This window comes from Lactuca serriola, chromosome 7 (assembly GCF_051521515.1).
Source record: "Lactuca serriola cultivar US96UC23 chromosome 7, Lser_US96UC23_V15, whole genome shotgun sequence".
NCBI lineage: Eukaryota > Viridiplantae > Streptophyta > Magnoliopsida > Asterales > Asteraceae > Lactuca > Lactuca serriola.
The window spans coordinates 55,435,081-55,455,261 of record NC_136414.1 but is presented as its reverse complement, the minus strand read 5'-3'; the positions used below and the strand labels follow the sequence as shown (position 1 = coordinate 55,455,261).

The 20,181-nt window shown below is 37.8% G+C and overlaps 1 protein-coding gene across 4 annotated transcripts; it reads right to left on the bottom strand.

Moving 5' to 3' along the window:
- Positions 1–14,307: 14,307 nt before the first annotated feature.
- LOC145064903 (uncharacterized) lies at positions 14,308–17,726 on the bottom strand. 4 transcript variants are annotated; one of them, XM_079012269.1, is made up of 7 exons: positions 17,075–17,726; positions 16,329–16,841; positions 16,128–16,244; positions 15,900–16,065; positions 15,720–15,767; positions 15,189–15,621; positions 14,308–15,084 (listed from the first exon to the last, which is right to left on the bottom strand). In XM_079012269.1, the coding sequence occupies exons 1-3, from the start codon at positions 17,163–17,165 to the stop codon at positions 16,168–16,170; spliced, it is 681 nt and encodes a 226-aa protein (XP_078868395.1). In that variant the 5' UTR covers positions 17,166–17,726; the 3' UTR covers positions 14,308–15,084; positions 15,189–15,621; positions 15,720–15,767; positions 15,900–16,065; positions 16,128–16,167. The 4 variants fall into 4 exon arrangements, with proteins under 4 accessions (XP_078868395.1, XP_078868394.1, XP_078868393.1 ...); XM_079012268.1 differs by having other exon boundaries at positions 15,900–16,037; XM_079012267.1 differs by having other exon boundaries at positions 15,900–16,037; positions 17,075–17,715.
- Positions 17,727–20,181: the final 2,455 nt, after the last annotated feature.

The following is a 20,181-nucleotide window of genomic DNA, read 5'->3' as shown; positions in this document are numbered from 1 at the left end:
AGCCACGTTATGATTGCTTGCTACATGAAGCATGATGGAGATGACATGGAGATTGCATCCTCCCCACCAAATTCAGCCCCACTTATCAAATTACATTTAGTAGATGTTAAATAATATTATCTTAATTCAGTTTTTGTTTTCATATAATGGTTTTCAACATATGTTCAACCGTGTCCTGTTAAGTAGCTGTTCTTAGCTGGAAGCTGGAGATTGTTAATACTAGTTATGGACACAAACATGTGAACCTGATGGGTACCCATATGCTAAAATAATATTATCTTCTTCTTTTTTTCGTTCTTTCTGTAAATCCACCTTCTATCTTCTTACATATATTATTTGGTAAAGGAGGGCGTCACCTCCATTAAATATTCAAGCTACAATGATCGATGGAGTTGACTTGTACAGCTGACAAAAGCGATATCTGCTAATTCATGAGGCAACATCCAAGATGCATCCCACCACCCCACTTATAATATTACATTTGGAGGATGTTAAATGACAAATCATATATTTTTTTTACTTGTAATCCATTTGATCAATATCAATCAATTTAGGTAAAGATAACAAGAAAAATAATGACAAAGAGTGAGTCGTCTTACTCTTTTATAATACTTATGCTAGTTAATTTGATCACTGCAACAAATCAACGTACCAATTCTTCTGGGAATGTTCACACACTTGTAAGTGTGTAAATTGTGAACTACGATGGAGAAATGTGTCGCGAAAAATCAAGAATACAAAGTAAAAGTTGTTAACGATAAAGGATAGATTATCTTTTATTTATATGAGTTGAGTTGTTTCCTTTTGTAAATCATTTGTTTTTGTATTTATACTTTGTAATACTTTGAACAAATCAATAATAAGAATCGGTATTATACTTCTCATATGGTATCAGCCTAACAGATCCTTCTTTTTCTCAACCCTACCCACGTCTCTCTTCTTCTTCTTCTCACTTCCTCAATCGAGATCCATGGCTGCCAAATTATCAATGAGAACTCTTCTTCACATGCTCACAATTAAACTTACCTCTACCAATTCTCTTATATGGAAGAATCAATTTATCCACTCCTCTCTCATCAAAAACTCTTCCCTCACAAGGAATCCCCCAATCCGGCCTACATCTTGTGGCTCGAAAAAGATCAAACAGTCATGCTTCTTCTTCAATTTTCTCTAACCGAGGAAGCCATGGTTGAAGTTATTGGTGTCACAACTTCTCGAGACCTGTGGACTACTCTCAAAATGGCTTACAACCACTCATTTGAACGTACACAAAACTTACGCAATTCTCTACGCCAATTGAAGAAAGGTACATCATTTGTCTCCATGTTTGCCAAAAAAATTTAAATCTCTCTGTGATCAATTGACAGCTATTGGACATCCGGTCAATTCTATGGACAAAACTCATTGGTTTTTATGCGGTCTTGGTCCCTCTTTTGAGACATTTTCTACTGCTCAACGGGTTATCCAACCATCGCCCTCCTTTGTTGATCTTGTCTCTCCGGCTGAAGGACATGAGCTTTTCTTGGTTTCTCTTCATGGATCTGAACCACATGTTGCCGCCTTTCGTGCTCAACATCAGCCTTCTCGAGGTCGTGGTTCTGGTTTTGGCTCTCAAGGTGGTCAAGACCGTGGTTCCGGTTTCTATGGTGGCCGAGGATGTGGGAAACGTCCTCCACATTGTCAATTGTGTCGAAGTGAAGGTCATTATGCATCCGCTTGTCCAAAACTTACCACTTTCCAACAACAAGCCTCATGTAATATCAATGCCAATATTGCGAGAGCTTTTCAATCCACCTGCAATGTATCTAATCAAACCCATACTGGTATGTTGATTCTAGGGCTACCACACACATGGCTCCTTCTACATCTCATTTGGAAATGGTACTATTCCAAATTTATCCAAGAATCTTCTTTTTGTTAGTTGGCTAAGAGATGATTATCCCATTGATGTCTTGTTTTCTCGAAATTTCTTCAATCTCCAGGATCGAATGATGGAAAATTTTGGGTCAAGGCAGGCATGATCAAGGTCTTTATATCCTCGGTTCGACATCTCAAGCACTATTGACCTCCACTTCCAAGCTCAAGGCTTCTTTTGAATTATGGCATATTCGATTAGGGCATGCAAATTTTGATACTATTTCTGTTTTAAATAAAAAACTAGATGTTTATCGGTTACTTTTATTTTACCAAAATCGGATATTTGTTCTTCTTGTCAAATTTCTAAACAACATCAGTGACCTTTTGATTTGAATGTGAAATGAGTTTCACATGTTTTAAATATGGTTCATTGTGATCTATAGGGACCCGCACCGGTTGAATCTAATGATGGTTACCATTATTATGCCATTTTTATTGATGATTTTTCATGCTTCACTTGGTTTTATCCTTTAAAAACCAAGAGCAATTTTTCACAAGTCATTAGATCTTTCTTGATTTTTGTTCAAACCCAATTCTCCACCAAGTTAAAAATCTTTCAAAGTGATGGTGGTGGTGAATTTATCGACCATCAAGTTCAAGCCTTGTTTAATGAAAATGGTACTCATCATCAAGTCACATGTGCTTATGCCCCTCAAAAAAATGGCAGAGTAGTCACTGAGACCGGTCTTGCCATGTTATTTGATGCTAATCTTCCTTCTTCCTTTTGGGTTGAAGCTTTTTCCTCCGCCACTTATGTTATAAGTCAGTTACGATCACAGGTTCTCAACAATAAATCTCCCTTTGAGCTTATTTATGGCATTACACCAAATTATGACAATCTTCGGATTTTTGGCTGTCGGGTATATCCATATTTACATGATTATTCAGAACATAAACTTTCACCATGGAGCATTCCATGTGTATTTCGTGGATATGATACTTCTTACTATAACATCCCGATTCCCATGTGTGAGATTTAGTATTTAAAAGCCAAGTTTCCCTTGGAACTCGTCGACTTGATGGCCTCAACTTGACGTGTTGAATGGCTTTGGATTGCGCATCTTTTTGGACCAACTCAACGAGTTGGAGAGGAAAACTCGACGAGTTGGCGGTTGAATGAGAAACCATCAATTTTAGGGTTTTTCACCCTATATAACCTCCTTAAGTCATTGAGGTTTATCTTTTATCAGCCTCCAAACCCTAATATCAGCCTTGTAACCCTAATCTTCATTTCCACCTTATTGTGTGAGTTAGTGTGTGGCTTTTTGGAGTAAAGAGGGAGAAGATTGAAGGAAGGAGGTAAGGATCTATCAAGCTAAGCTCACATCTGCATTTTGGCACTTTTTGGACCATTTTAAGTATTCAAGATCCGAATTTTTATCTATTTATGTAGCAAGATCTTGGGTTTGGTCCTTTTTCCTCCTTATTCTTGGGTGTTGCAATGTATGGGCTTCATAAAGTTTGTAATTTTATGAATCTCCAGGTCAAGGTGACCTTGGAGTGGATTAGATCTGGTCCTTTGCCAAGTTTTGATGTCATACATGGAGTTTAGGTCAAATTTCCCGGCTCATTTTTTGTTCAAGGCATGCATTGGGCTTGCATGTCTATAAAGCACCCAATTTTGGGACATTTTTGAGGCTAGAATCTCTCCTGGATTAAGTTGGGTTCTAGATCTCAAGGATTTTGTGTTTAATGGTTAAGCCTTTGAGTGTTCAAGCCTTATGGAATGGTTTTTCAACATTTGGAGTAGTTCCAAAGGATAAAGTTGGAAACTTTATCCTTTGAGACACATTTGGAGTTTAGATTTGAGCCTTAAAGTCCCTGAAATCAAGGAATCAGTTGTATGTGTTCAGTTGGGGAAAACTCGGCGAGTTGGCTAGGGTTTTCCCCGACTTTCTGAGTTCTGTAGAACTCGACGAGTCTAACAGGTGCACTCGACGAGTTGGGTCAACATGGACTGTTGACTTTGACTTTGACCATGGTTGACCAAGTTGGACTTTTGAGGGCATTTTGGGTATTTTGAGATTTTGATGGAATTGGTCACATGGTGGCTGTAGTCATTTGACTCGAGAGCCAAGATTCAGAGTTAGATTTTATCATTTCAGCTACTAGTGAGGTGAGTTTTCCTCATTATACTTTCGGGTCGAAGGCACCAAGGTCGGCCCATTGGTTTGATAACCTGTTATTGTTGATATGTTGAGTATGATATAGATATGTATGTTATTCTTGATATGCTAGTCTGGTAGATCTGTAGGACTACTTGTGATATTGTCTGTTTATCTGTTTATGATATTATATGTTATATGTCGACATATTTTGTGGGTTGTGTTGAGGTTGTACTGCTCCGTGTTGTAGCCAACAAACCCTGGAGTATGCCAGATATGAGCAGAGGGCCAGGGAGGGCATGTCAGACTCATATTGAGGACTCATAAGGCTTACAGTTTTGGATTATGTTTCAGGTACCTCAGAGGATCGCGGGAATGCGAAGGTGTGATCGTGCACCTCCTAATATTTTGTTTTTACGATTTTTGGATTTCTCTGATGTGAAACCTATTTTGAAAATAGTTTGTAAACAATGATGGTTTGTGGTTTATTTTAAAAGTTCAAATTTTTTCCAGAATTTTTTGAATGTTACGGTTACAAAGGGTATCGGTGTATGGATATCATTACTTCATGTGTTTTTATTACCCGTAATGTCACATTTGATGAACATTATGTTCCATATACATCCGCTACATCTTCTACCACTATAAATCGACTTCCCACCACTACATACACTGAAGCTATACCACCCGTGCACTCTCCGTCCCATGATGCTCTGTCATCTTCAACTACTCCATCTACTACTTTGTGTGTTGTTTGTGTCGATTCTCCTACACACAATGAATCCCCAACACCGGCAGCCCAAATCCATGTCGAACCACAACCTCCACCTGAGGCCCAACCTCCACCCGAGGTCCAATCTCCACCCACAGCCCAACCTCCACCCGAGGTCCAGTCCAGTCCACTCATCTGATGCACACTCGTTCCAAATCCGACATTTTTCGTCCTAAACATCATGCTGATATTTCCATTACTACTACTTCTCATTTACATCATGCTCTTTTCTCTGCTAAAGAACCTCGAAGATTTAAAAATGCATCCAAAGATCCCTCGTGGTCTAAATCAATGCACGATGAACTTCGGGCCCTCCATGATCAAGACACTTGGGATTTAGTTCCACGTCCATCATCTTCAAACATTGTTGATTAGAAATGGGTTTTCATACCAAATAAAAGTTAACGACACTGTTTATCGTTTAAAGGCTCGTCTTGTTGCCCAAGGCTTCAATCAACTACATGGTTTTGATTTTTCTCATACTATTAGTCCGGTGATTAAGGCCTCTACTGTTCACATCGTTTTATCTCTTGTTGTTACACGCAAATGGCATCTTCATCAACTTGATGTTAAAAATGCATTTTTAAATGGCTCTCTCAATGAGACTGTCTTTATGGAGCAACCTCCCGGTTTTGCTAACCCACAATTTCTGGACCATGTATGTCATCTTAAAAAGGCCTTGTGTGGATTAAAACAAGCTCCTCGCGCATGATTTCAACGGTTAAGCACGTTTCTTTTACAGCAAGGATTTGGATGTAGTCAATCAAATTCATCACTTTTTGTTTTTCACAAGAACTCATGCATTTTATATTTGCTTGTTTACATGGAAAACTTTATCACACGCTTGCATACTGAGTTCTTTATTAATACATGGGTACCCTAAGTTATTTCTTGGGCCTTGAGGTTTCCTTTACTCCTGATGGTTTATTTTTGAATTAGTCCAAGTATGCTCATGATATCTTGACACGTGCTTCTTTATTAGATTCTAAAGTTGTGGCTACTCCCTTGAGCACGAATGATACCTTTGTTTCCACTGGCACTTCATATTCCGATCCAACTCACTATCGTTCATTAGTAGGTGTGCTACAATACTTAACTATTACTCGTCCTGATCTTTCTTATGCTGTCAATCAGGCAAGCCAGTCTTTACATGCTCCAACTATTGATCATTTTCAAATGGTTAAACGCATTTTACGTTATGTAAAGGGTACTCTTGCGTATGGTCTTAATTTTTCCAACAAACCTACAACCTCTTTAACTAGCTACTTCGATGCAGATTGGGCGCGTTGTATTGAGACCAAACGCTCCACATATGGATATTCTATTTTCTTGGTTGGTAACATTGTCTCTTGGAGTGCTAAGAAACAACCAACAGTTTTGTGAATCAGAATATCATGCCATGGCCAATACTGCTGCTGAACTCATTTGGATTACTCATCTTCTTCGTGACCTACATGTTTTACCTCCGGGACGCCCTACATTATTGTATGATAATCTTATTGCTATTTTTCTAAGTCAAAATCCTGTTTCCCACAAGCGCGCCAAACATATTGATATTGATTATCATTTCGTCCGAGAATTAGTTTCTTCAAAGACACTTCATAAGAAATTCGTTCCTACCAAGCTCCAGGTGGCTGACAGATCTTCCCTAAACCATTGCCCGGGCCACTCTTTGAAGATTTTCAAGGCATGTTGGCTGTTGCATGTGTCATCTCCACCAGTTCGCTTGAGGGGGTGTTAACGATAAAGGATAGATTATCTTTTATTTATTTAAGTTGATTTGATTCTTTTTGTAAATCATTTGTTTGTGTATTTATACCTTGTAATACTTTGTACAAATCAATAATAAGAATCGGTATTATACTTATCATAAAAGTCAGATGATCTGAATACATACTCGAATTCTAGCAATCCAATCCTGGGTCGATTTAGTGGAGTTAATTCCATCTTCATATGGTTGATCTGAATTACCTTCTTATAATTCATCAACATAATATGCAGTGTCGCTAGTTGTAAACGATGTCGTGTTGCAGCAAGCAGTCAACTCAAAGTCGACGCTCACCTAGTTACAAACATACACAAATTTTCGTAACTAAAATAATAGTCTTACCCTTTAGCGATCTTGAATCTCTTGTTATGCATTGTAAGAAACAATCGGTGACTAGTCTTCTATAGAGTTCATTAACTGTGAACCGGCTATATACAAGTATAATCCAAAATTAGGTTTAATTTTTGGCAATTCGTAGCGAATTGACCGTAAGAGTGAATGAAAAAAAATGAAATGAGGGGAAATTAAAGAATTTGTTGGAGGAAATAGGGTTTAAGTTGGAGATCTGGATACCCCTTGGATCGTGTAAACAATTTCCGAACTAATATTTCTACCCTATGTTTGGGTTGCAAGAAATTCAGCGTAGGATAATCCAAGAGGACTCTTACGATTCTAGACACATAAATCATAAGCCAAATTGCTAGAAGGATTATGTGTTTGTTTGAAAAAAACGAGAGCTAATAATTTTCGTGTCTCTCTTCTCAAAGAGAAGAGTCGTTTATATAATAAACGAGATTAGGGTTTCTCTTTGGGTTGGCCGTCATGGGTTGCTTTGGAAGCAAGACAGGAAATTAGAAATTTAATGAGGATTTAAGGTTTCCAAAAGTTGGTTAATGTTTTTAGGGAAATTATATGTGATAGGAGTAGGTTTCGAGAGATTAAAGAGAGAATGAGGATTGCAAAACTGGTTGTGGCCTCTTGTTTGTGCCCGTAAGGTAATCAATTGATATACAATTAAAGGTAATCAAATCTTATTGGTGGTAAATGTTGAATGCAAAAGTGGTTTAGCAATTGGTATATGAAAGTTGTAAACTTGATAAAAAAAATCGAAGTGTCAGGTTATGTCCGTTCTCCTCTGCATATGTTATAATTGGTTGAGTAATTATCAAGATTTGGATATAAGATAAATCTTTTAACATCAAAAGCCCAAATTTTTTTAACTTGATTTTGGAATTGAATTTGTGTCATGATGGAGCTACAGAGAGTATGAATGTTTTAGTAATTACACTGTAGATTTTTTATATATGAAACTCGAATTAAACATTGAAATGTATGTAAAATACTATTCTATATATTTCATGGATCCAACCGAATGGAATTGAATCTTAGTTCCTTTATTCTTTTAAGAATATATTTGACAATTGTTTATTCTGCTACAAAAATATATGTAAGAATGAATTTATTTGACAATTGGTTTTAATTGATTTGTTTCTTGACTATCTTCGTTTACCACAATTGTGCATTTCCCCATTGGAATAAACAAAAAATTAATGCAAGTTACATTATTAGATCTTTTTATTTGATTATTTAGGGTTCATATATTATATTCTTTCCCAAATTTACTTTGGACATTATTTTATGATAAAACTAATTTGGTGGCAGTTTTTTCAAAGTGTGTTTGTTCCGAATTGAAGCACAATCAACAAAAAAGAAAAAAAATTTGAGTTCCATAGATGCTTATATTTTCCAAAGCGAGTAACTCTCTATGTAGTTAATAATGAAGATGATTTGTGATGCGTCTCAAGGATTACTTCCATTGCAAAAAATCACAAATGACAACGTATTTTTCAAGAATGGAGTGCATTCTTTTGAAAAATGAAGTATATTTTATAAGAATGGTTAAAATTGAATAGTTATTTTTTAGAGTAAATTACACAAATGGTCCTTATGGTTTGGGGTAATTTGCGCGCTTGGTCCCTAACTTATTTTTTTAACTCGGAAAGTCCCTACTGTTTGTTTTTGTTACGCGTTTGGTCCCTACTTTTTGTTTTTGTTACGCGATTGGTCCCTATCTTACATAAAAAAACTATTATTTAAATAGAAAAAAATGATAGGATAGGTAAGGTAAGGTGATGGAGGTTGGGGTTGGGGTGTGTTTATTTAAATATTTTAAAAAATCAAGGGCAAAATGGTTTTTTTAGGTAAGACAGGGACCAAGCGTGTAACAAAAACAAACAGTAGGGACCTTCCGAGTTAAAAAAAATAAGTTATGGACCAAACGCGCAAATTACCCTAAACCATAGGGACCATTCATGTGATTTACTCTTTTTTCTATTGTTTTTTATCTAGATAATACGTCCCGTTACATTTATTAAAAAAATGTTAGCATTTCCTTAAAAAAAATATTCAAGCTTGAAAGTGTATTCTTTTAAGAATTCATTAGATTTTTTTGTTATTTTTGATGTAAATACTATGAGAATTATGTTTTGGAATCAATTTGGGATTCTTAATTCTTGGGTTTTAATATTTTATTCTTGACTATTGAATGTTTAATTCTTCATTCTTGTGTTTTTATTTCAATTCGATGTTTAATTCTGTCAAGAATGAAAATTTCCTAGAATAAGTGTTTTTTGCAAAAGAAAATTCATTTCCAAAAAATCTTGATTTGTGTAACATTCAAGATTTAGCGGTATGTCCTTTTAACCCTTATTGTGAAATCTTTTCATTTTAGTCCATAGTCAAGTACGTAGGGCGTACTCTATGAGTACGTTGAGCGTACTGGCTCGAGAGTTGGAACGCGGAAACACCCACATACGTTGGGTGTATGTGGGTGTACGCAGGTCATACGTTATTCAAGGACAAACCCTAATTGTTAGGGTTTGTGCTCTATTTAAGCAACTTATGACACCTTTGGACTTATTTATGACCATCCCCCACCTCTCTAAACCCAAAGAACGAAACTGTAATTGCCATTTGTGAGATTTGAGCTTGGAAGTGAGTTTTGGTGGTGTTTTTGGTGATTTGAAGGAAGAAGAACTCTTAGAGGTTGCTTTGGTGTGGATTGAGTTTGTAGATCCAGATTCATCATCAACTTTGCAAGCTATTTGAGGTATAAAGCTCTCAACTTGATGGTTCATTATGCTAGATCCAATTTAGGGCTTTAGTTGTGTATTTTTGGGTCCTTTAAGCCATATTTGAGAGTATGGTCTACTCCAGAAGCCATGGATGGTAGATCTTAGCAACTTTGAGGTCCCTTGTCCATAAAGATGCAATCTTTATGAGTTATATTGGTTCATGCATGTGTTAGGATCCTTATTATGGTTCTCTTTGATTTTTGGGTCCCATTGAGTCATGTATGGGAGTAAAGTTAGCAACTATACGTGTTACGACATCATTAGCGACCAGATCTAAGACTTGGACGTGATGGCTTAATTGTTTAAGCATTTAATGGTGAAGGTGGTCAGTTGTGTCGCAAGCGGAGCAAACCCGGCTCGTATGCTGCACGAACTGACCACCAAGGTAGAACATGTGACGTAAGCCTGAGTACGTCGGGCGTACTGAACAGCCTTGACCTCAATTGACTTTCTCGGATTTTGGGCCTTATTGGGCCATTAGTCTTCTAACTTTGGGTCATAGCTAGGTTTTGAGCCTTTTTGGATATAGGCCCATTAAGGAAGTTGGGCCATATTGGGCTTGTTGGTGCTATTGGGTTAGGCCTAGGATTTTGGGCCAAGTGAGGATAGGGTAAAATGGACTTTTACCATGAGTGTTGGACAATCAAACTAGAATTTTAGTTATGGGATGTGTACCAATTTTTAATTAGGTAATATTTGATGATGCTAGCGTAGGGATTTTTCGAATCAGCGATCTAAGCCTTATCTGAGATATTCAACAGCTTGAGGTGAGTTTCTTCACTGTGCTTGGCAGGTCGAAGGCACCAATGTCGGCTCATGGTTTATTATGATTAGGATGCTAATTGTTTGCGTGACTCTTGCATGTATGATATTTGATATGTATACCGAGCAGGGCCCGATGCCAGGCAGGACCTGATAACTATATTGTATGCTGTTTATCTTTGTGATTTTTGCATGTGAATGTGTTTGTATGTATACCAGGCAGGGCCTGACGAATGTGATGTGGTGGGGCCCATCGTATATTACTGACAGTTATGTTCCGAGCAGGGCTCGATGCTGGGCGGGGCCCATAATATGTTTGATATGTATGGTATGTGGTGTTTTGAGGAACTCACTAAGCTTCGTGCTTATGGTTTTTAGTTTATGTTTTAGGTACTTTTGGATCCAAGGGGAAGAGTTCGGGGTGATCGCATCACACACACCATATCTCTTTGCTTGTTATTTGACTCTGGTGTATTTGGATGTTATATCATACTCTGATTTTATCATGGTTCTATGAACTTGTTCTGAATGATGGTTTTATTATTTTAAAAGTTGAAATATTTGGTCTTATTTTTTGGGACCTTACAATTTGATTATTTTGTTGCCTAAAATAAGGATACAAAAAATTTCCATATTACCCCTAAGATGTTTTTTCATTTTGTATTCTTAAAAAAATTAATAATAAATGTAATAGTATTTTTCTAAGAATGATTGTATTTTTCATTGATCCAATGGTCAAGATTGAGTTACATAGTTATACAATAGATGTGAGTTACATTTGAACCTATATATATATATATATATATATATATATATATATGTGTGTGTGTGTGTGTGTGTGTATTTCTTTAAGAGATTGATCAACACTTGTCTTATCGCTAGGGGAAGGTTGCCTCCTATGTTGACCAGTTGATCCGGGGTTCTCTATTGATGATCTCACTTCCGCTTATTGGCTCCGCCTATGATCTTTTACTTTCCTGTGTGATCTCTCTCAGTTGCATGACCTCGTACCATCGTAGTTCTTTTGGTGACGTTGCAAGGACCGTCACCGGTCCTTCCGTTGTACTGAATGTGACTATTCCATGCATTGTTGACGGGATTGCTTTGAATTTGAGTAGGGTCGTTCGCCCTAGGATGATGTTGTGCTTCGCTGCGTGTCGGATTACAACGAAATCTATGAGAGTTGTCTTGCTTTTCGCCTTCTCGTGACTGGTCAGCGTGAATGACATTCATGCCTAGGGGCCACAGGTTGTGTCCTGTGAAGCTTGTTAGTCGCCTTGTTGTAGGTTTGAGGCTCTCTTTCCACTAGTCTAGGAGGAGACAGAAAAAATGTTCGTAGATAATATTTGTTAAACTTCAGGTATCGATGTATACCCAGTGGATAGTGATGTCTTTGATGGACCCCTAGATTATGAGGAGGTCATCTCCTTGCCAACTTGTAGGTCGGGGGTCTTTTGCTGAGAACGTTAAGCCTAGCATGGATTTTGCGAGGCTGTCTACCCCACTATACTCTTCCTGCCATCCTATTTTGGATCTGGTCATCAGGATCTAATGGGGTTGGTCACACTATTTTGTCGTGTCCTTAACATTTTCAGCATGGAACTTGGCACATAGACAAGGTTCCCCTTTAGTTGTTTCTCCTCCATTTCCCTTTTTTAATACTGAACAGTTGATAGTGTCGTGTGTCTTACTTTTGTGGTACTCGCAATACCGTCCTTCTGCTCTCTTCATCGGTTGTCTGTCAGAGACTGCATAAACATTTGGTTGTTTGCCTCTCCTATCATCCCTTTGGAATGGCCTAAAATGTCCTTGTGGGCGTCTCCCGCGTCGAAAGTGCTTGCTACCGCCTAGGGTTTCCGGGTAGTGCAAAGGTGGAATATGATGCTTTGTGGCTGAGGCAGTCATGGCGTTCAAATACGCTTGCTTGATTGCCCCCCCCCCCCCCCCCCTCTTCTTGTCTGAGGTAACGCTCCACATTCTCCTTTAGCTCAGCTCCTGTCTGGGGTTTCTTCCCTATGAGCTTTTGGGACAACGGTCCCGAGAGAAGGCCCCATGTGAAGGCACCTGCTATTAATCCTTTGTCGTGCCCTGGACGTCTAATGTGGCATTAGTGAACCTGGTAAAGTACTCTCACACCGTATCCCCTTCCTTCTGCTTGCAACCAATGATTGGGTGTCAATTTCCTTTGTATTTATGCAGTTGCATGAAATTCGTCAGGAAAAGGTACTTTAACTGGCCAAATTTGTAAATGCTACCAGGACATAACATCTTGAGCCACGTTCTTGCATTGTCGTCTAAGGTTCTCGGAAAATACGTACACCAAAATCGTTCGTCCAGTTTTAACGAGGTCATTGTCCATTCTTAAGTATCGATGTGACTATCTAGGTCTGTGGTTCCATTGTAGGTCTTAAGGTGTGGTAGTTTTGCTGTATTTTAGATTTCGTAGTCTAGGAGTTCCTTAGCGAACGGAGAGGCCATGCTTCGCAATAAACAATCTTGGTTTGGGATGGAGAAAGCACCTTGGGAGTTGAACTGCTGAGCGGTGAGGTATGGTTGCACTAGCATGTTGTTGTATGCTGAAAGGTGCCCTGGAGTTGGGTCGTAAAAGCTTTGCTACTAGAATGGGAAGGTCAGTGGTTGGGCTGTTCAGAGGGGTGGCATAGGTGTAAACGAGTTGTTTGACATGAAAGGCGAATGTTGTGGGATTGTTGTGTTGAAGGGTATGCTTGTCATAAACGGGGATGTTTGGAAGATCATCGTTTGTTCTCTCGTCATCTGGTTTAGTGGCGGTGCTTGCGAAACAACCGGCATGCCATTGACATTGTCCACTGTTGGTGGTGTCGTACTGCTTGAGATTGTCGTCGGTTGTTGGGTTTGGGCGAAGGTGTTTTGTGTGAACACGATGGGGGAGGACGTTGGTCCTTCAACGATTGGTCTCCGTAATTCGCTCATTGGAGCGGTATTTATTGTTGAGCCGTCTTCTTGTGGTGTTTCACCGGTAACTGGTGTGAAGATGGGAGCAATAATTGGTTCCAACGCCATCATATGCCAGATGGGGCTCGTCGGTGTCCCACTAGCTCCACCGGTGTCACTGGATGCCATCTTCAAGTGTTGAGAGGTGTGCTTTTGGTGTTTTGTTTGTCACACTACGGATGGCGCCAAATGATGTGACCTAGTCACCAAGCATTGATGCCTGCTACTTCTAGCTATTCCGATGAACCTGCAAAGTCACAACAGGGTGGAACCGTTAGCCGTTCTCCGGGAGGAGACTCCCGGGAAATCGCTTCGACGATCAAGTCAGTGGATAGACTTGGATATCTTTTTGAATGAACTGGAGAGAGCGAGTAACTTTCCTAGGTATCGAAGGAGGCCTTTTATATTGAGGCCTTCTGCTAGTCCGTACGAGACAAGGGTGTCAGGCCCGACAGGATCGGGCGCGCTGATTGGGTAATCGTGCTCCATGTCTGTCAGAGCTAACGATTGGTTCGGTTGATAATGTGTTGAGTATCCTCCTTGACGTCTGGAGCCGTTATACTTTGTCGTGGAGTAGAAGGCGCCCCTGGCGGGGCTGGTCCTTCTCCGCGGACGCCCTGCGCTTAGGGGCATCCGCGGGCGCAAGGTTCCGTCGGGCTTGCTCTCTTAGGCGTGATCTGCCTTGGGTAGTTCTCTGGCGCGTCTGAGCGCAACTCCTAACTCGTGTCGAGGGCACGTCATCATCATCATCATCATCGTGTGTGTGTGTATATATATATATATATATATATATATATATATATATATATATATATATATATATATATATACACACACACACACACATTATATACACACACGCTAAATAGGAACATGTGATTCACAGATTTCACCATCATGAGAATATTTAATTTCTCAAATTAAGCAAGTGTCATATTACAAAGTAGTGACAACAGGTATCCAATTCAAAATTACTCAATACTTTTAATCATTTTTTAACTCTATCGAGTCCACCATTCTATAACTGGGAAAGAAGACTTAATAGAAGGGTTCATCTCTTTGCTTACCAAAAATACTACGACCAAATCTGGCAGTCATCAAGTCTCTAATGAGACGAAATTGCAGGATTATAAAAGAAATAAATGATAGGCATGTCAGCACAACTATTGGAATAAGAATCTTCGAGTTCCCTTGGCCAAATACAAGATATAGCGTAGCACCAAAAGCTACTATCATGGTTGTAGTTGAGATCAACAACATGACCAAACCAACCATTAACTTTCTTGGCAACTTGTAGAGAAAGTCCTGCTCAGCGAAACGTGTGGTGAGAATCGATAAGAATATCAGCAATGAAGTAACAGCTGTGTATAATGATATGGCATCTGATATTGCAAACATTGTGAAGGCTGGGTTGTTAGTAAAAAGTGGTATCCCCATATCCTGATTGTTTCCTCCGGGCACTGTAATAGCTGCCGCAAACACAATGGTGGTTATTAATGCAACTGTAATTGTATAAGACTCTGCAGTGGTCTTGATCCACTTTTCTCCCTCAATCACCAACTCCTTGTGTTCTCGTGTAAATACCATTTCAGGTGTTTCGCCAAAAGAGTTCTTTTCTGTGATACATAGAGGACTTACAAATCTTTTAACTTCCTACAATATTACAATATGTTAAGCATGCCTGATAAATAATGTTGAGTCCTATAACATAAAGATACCAAATAAAATTAAAATTCTGAATCATCGGGGATTCTTACCTTAAACCACTTTAGTTCATGTTGTACTTGTAAAGCTGCACCTGATATTAGATTCAATCTACTGGCAGGTGCCAATCTTGCAGCCAAATGCAAAAGGTTGTTCTGAGAAGGGTCTTTAATTGTTTTATAAGTGTTCTTATGTTTCTTCATTTGATATAGTACATTGTACACATTTTCCGAGCGATTTATCACAGCATATTGAACAATGTTGTGACCATCTTCATTGGCACTCCAAATTGCATTCGGGAAGTGGAGGACAATTTGTTGCACAACCTCATATGCATTTTGTCTTGTTGCTTCGAAAATCGGATCCTTGTAATAGCGATGGTGTTCAGAAATAGGCTGATGATGATCATGTATGAAAGAACATACGTGATTTAGTAACTTTATGGCGTCCTTATAAACTCGAGCTCTCTCTTCAATAAACGCCACACTGCAACATAGACCCAAATGATCATCTCAAAAAAAGAATTAGACCTTCTTCCCTTCTATTTTTGGTTATAAGATGGTATAACTGTTAATACATCTTACCTAACATCTTAGGGATTAGCAGGAAAAACATAATAATCCATTCAATCCCTGCATTACGTAATAGAAAGTTTGTTAGAATTATGGGATTATGGAATGTGCAACTAATAAGGTAAAAGTTGCCAAAACATAATTTTTATGTGTTGCAACAAATCAAATAGATATCATCAAATCATGACCTACCTGTACTGAATAAGTTGAATATTCTTTGAAGACAGGAACCACATAATGGAACACATCTACTAACCATATAATCAGAGGCAGTTTTAAGAATGCCCTTTACTCTCCGATGTATTATATCAGTCCTTTTAACATAGACAACTAGTGTGGAGGAAATTTGTTAGAGAGCCTGTATAATAAAATTACGGTAAGGAAACATAGAGAATCAAGATGAAAAACAAATCAACAAACCTATATATTTTTCCAATGCATTGAGTTCAGATGGGAAATTTTAGGCTATAGCCATCAGCACGGCGTCACTATAGTATCTGGTTTTATGGAGAGGCTTTAGCCATTCATTTGCTTTGTCTACATATATATTCCAAATTTAGTGGTATAAATTAAGTAGTTCAGAGTTTTAACCACTGGATTTTGAACCCGATAGACACTTACCAAATTGTTTTGAAGAAATAAGAATAACTAGAAGCTCATCACCAGATATGCCTGAAAGCACATCAGTATTCCATTCTCTGTATTTGATCATTTGATCCTTCATAAATCGAGACATCTTTTCATCCACATTTAAAAGAGCTATGGCAAGTGGTAACCTATGCTTTTTATCCTTGGTGAACAACAACGCTGCTTCTCTTGCCACCAACATCTCAGCAACTATAACGTCGCCAACCATAGCAGCAACATGAAGTAGTGTGCTTCCATCTGAATTTTGAACATTAGATAGTTGTGTGTTCTCCGGTGTGACCCCCAACAATTTCCTTAAAAATTCCTGTTCCGTGACATTACCCACTGCTATGTGGAGTGTCGTGTTGCCATTATTTGCGACTTTGTCAACGACTGTAACTTTAAAGGATCGATTGTTCAAAAGGCCATCCACTTCCTCCCAATTTCCTGATAAAATAGCTTCAAAGATTGTTCTCTGATCATAAGGTAGTTCTTCTTCTTGTTTATCTAAATTAGTATTTTATATGAAGGTCAAAAACTACAAGATATATAGAAAAAATGTGCTCGATCTATATATTTTAATAAAATTACCAGGGATTTCAAAAGAGGAATAAAAAAAAAGCAATGAGATGCATATTTGTGCTTGGAGGATCGTAATTATAATAATTAAATAAAAGTATCGAATTTATGTAAAATCACCAACTAAAATAAAGATATATTAGCAAAGAAAAGACCAAGACCACGCAAAAACCAGTGGGTCTTTATCAGCAACATCAAGAGGATGGCCAATGGAAGATAACTGATCACAAATTGCCTTGTACTTGCTTGCATATGCAGTAACAGTAGAAGAACCCTTGGAGATGTGTCGAAGAGAATCTCTTAGAGTATGCAGACGATCAGTAGAGTCATTGCTGTAGATTGCTTCCAAAGCAGTCCAAACTTCATGAGCAGTTTTATGATCTAAGGTCTCGGCCATAGCCTCTTCAGAGAGAGAGGATTGGATGAGGATGAGTGCACGTTGATCAGAGGCTACCCAGGAAGTATAGGTCGGATTTGGTGAAGGACCGCTTGAGCCAGCAACAGTGACAGTGGCAGAGGGAGGGGGAATGGAACCATCAACGTATCCAAGAAGATCTTGGTAGGATAAGAGGGGTAGAATCTGCTTCTTCCAAAGAAGATAGTTAGTGGAGGATAGCTTAATGGTAAGCATATGAAGAAGAGTAGAGAGGGGAAGGGTGGAGTCGGCCATGGTGAGGAAAGACGATCAAGAGAATGGCCGGCCAGGAAGAGATTAGGCTGATACCATATTAGGGTTCGTAAAAGTTCACCGTGACTGGTGGGGTTTGTATTGATCTTTATAAATAATACAAAAGAATACAAGATAAGGAAATAACAAACTTTCCTACTAATATAAGCTATACAATATAATTGCTATATTTATCATGATTCTGTCAAATCATGTCTATTATTAATTAAGATGCATCCTTCCCCACCTAATCCCCACTTATAATATTTTGTTTGGTGTCATCTTCATATATTACTAATCCATTAAAATATATATCACGATTGAGAAAACAACAGAGTGAATCGTCTTGATCGTTTTTTAATACTACGTTAGTTAATTTGATCACTCCAACAAATCAATCGATTGTTCACATTATTTTGGAATATTCGCATCTAGAATTGTGTGTAAATTGTGAACTTGGGTGGAGAAATTAATGTGCCATGACAAACCAATGAAACAAAGTCACTACTAGAAAACTAGGGAATTACCTGCCGGAGTATTTCTAGGAAATCCGTTGGAGAAAGCCGTTACCTACAAAATTCCTACAAAAAACGGACTGTAGGAAAAACCCTCGTGGGTAATTTTTTCCTACAAGTTACCTACAAACTTTCCTACGGAATATTCTGTTACAAATTTACCTTCGGAACACCTACGGAACACGTTTACTACAAAGTACCTACGGGTTTTTTTTTGCTACGGAACACTTACAAAGTACCTACGGATTATTTTCCTACAGAATACCTACCAACTGTGTTTTCTACAAAATACCTACCAACTAATTTTCGTACAGAATACCTACCAACTGCTTTTCCTACAGAATACCTACAAACTTTATTGGATTTTATTTCCTACAGAAAATTTGTTTCCTACAAATTTTTCTATGATTTTTTTACCAGTTTTTTTTAATACAATTCCAACAAAATCTGTTACTATATTAAATTTTAATTTAAAACATATCCAATTTTTTTGCTAAAAATTAATGCAAAAAAAACGCAAACAAAATTATAATAATAGTCAAATTCAATTACATCCATTGATGTTAAAATACTCAATAATATAAGATTCATACATTCAAATACTCAAAATACCATAACAATGTCACACCCCCAAACCCGAACGGCGGAAACGTTCGGGGGCGGAGGACGTTATGTACAATATCACAACAATTGCATAATAGTAATCAAAGTACAACAACCATGTATGGAAAAAGTATAAGTATTTACATATGTGTTCAATTTATTGTATACATGACACCAAAATGTATATCAAAACTTAAAAGACATGAGTCTATGAAGCTCCGTCTTCTTAAAAATCCGTGGATGTATCTATCTACTGATTTCCTAGAAATACAAGTAGTTTTGAAGAGGGTGTTAATAATTAAGTTGGTGAGTTCATAAGCATGTTTGTAACTGAAATCTATTTTCTGTTCCTTGATAATGTAAGTATGTTTTTCCAGAAAATCCTATATTTTCTGTTGCAGTATGTTGTAAGCAAAAACGTGTGAATGTTATGGTACTCTAAAGTAGTAAATGTAATTTAGTTCAGTTGAAACCATGAAAAATATGTTTTCTTTGTACTGAAGTAGTAATCTGTAATTATCTGTCACACCCCCAAACCAAGGATGGCGGAAACGTCCAGGGATGGCAGACTTCATGTATAGTATCATAACAATGAGTATAATAGTGATCAAAGCAATACAACCAATCACAAATATAATCGGAAAAGAATTACATGGTTTCAAATGTTACATATTTCAATAATTGATTACACATGATGTAAAAATAGTTATTCAATGTCGTAGCGTTCCATCCTCAAAAGCTTGTGATTACTTGGTTTCGTTGATTTCCTGAGAATACAAGTAGTTTTGAAAAAAAATGTCAACAATCAAATTGATGAGTTCATAAGCTTTTTAGATGAAGAGTTTGGAAACCGATCTTTGTAATGAGTTGTGTTTTACCAAGAAAAATCCAATATTTTCCTTACAAGAGTGATGTGTAGTCTTAAATACCAAGACCGAAATGTACAAGTAATATCCATACTAATTGATATAAAAAGTGATTTTAAATCGACATAAAACCCTTTTTGATTTGAGAAAATCCCCGTAAACTTTATGTGTTGTTAACTCCCTATGTGAGTCGCTATAACCATACTATGACTAATGAACCTGCCATGACGTTTCTCAGGCATCGAAAAAGATAATGACGCTTGTCACCTCAGACCTGCCGGTCTAGCTGTTGCATGCAGCTCAGGTGTGGGTTTGTCAAACCCAATATAGATCTATACACAACTATCACGTTCTCCCTACAAGAGACTCTGGTTATAACTACCAGGAATTTTAACCCGTACTCTAGGAGTACTGAGAATAATGTCTCACAATTTACGTTAACAAGTTTACGTGTAGTGTGCGTAAATGTAAAACCTTTTTCTATGGGAATAAAATCTTCCAAATGTGGTTGTTGTGTTAGTGGAAACATAAACTATACCTATTATAGCTTATCAAAACATTTTGTAATGGTTGAAATCCTCTTTGTATATGATGTAAACCTTTATAATGAGGTAAAA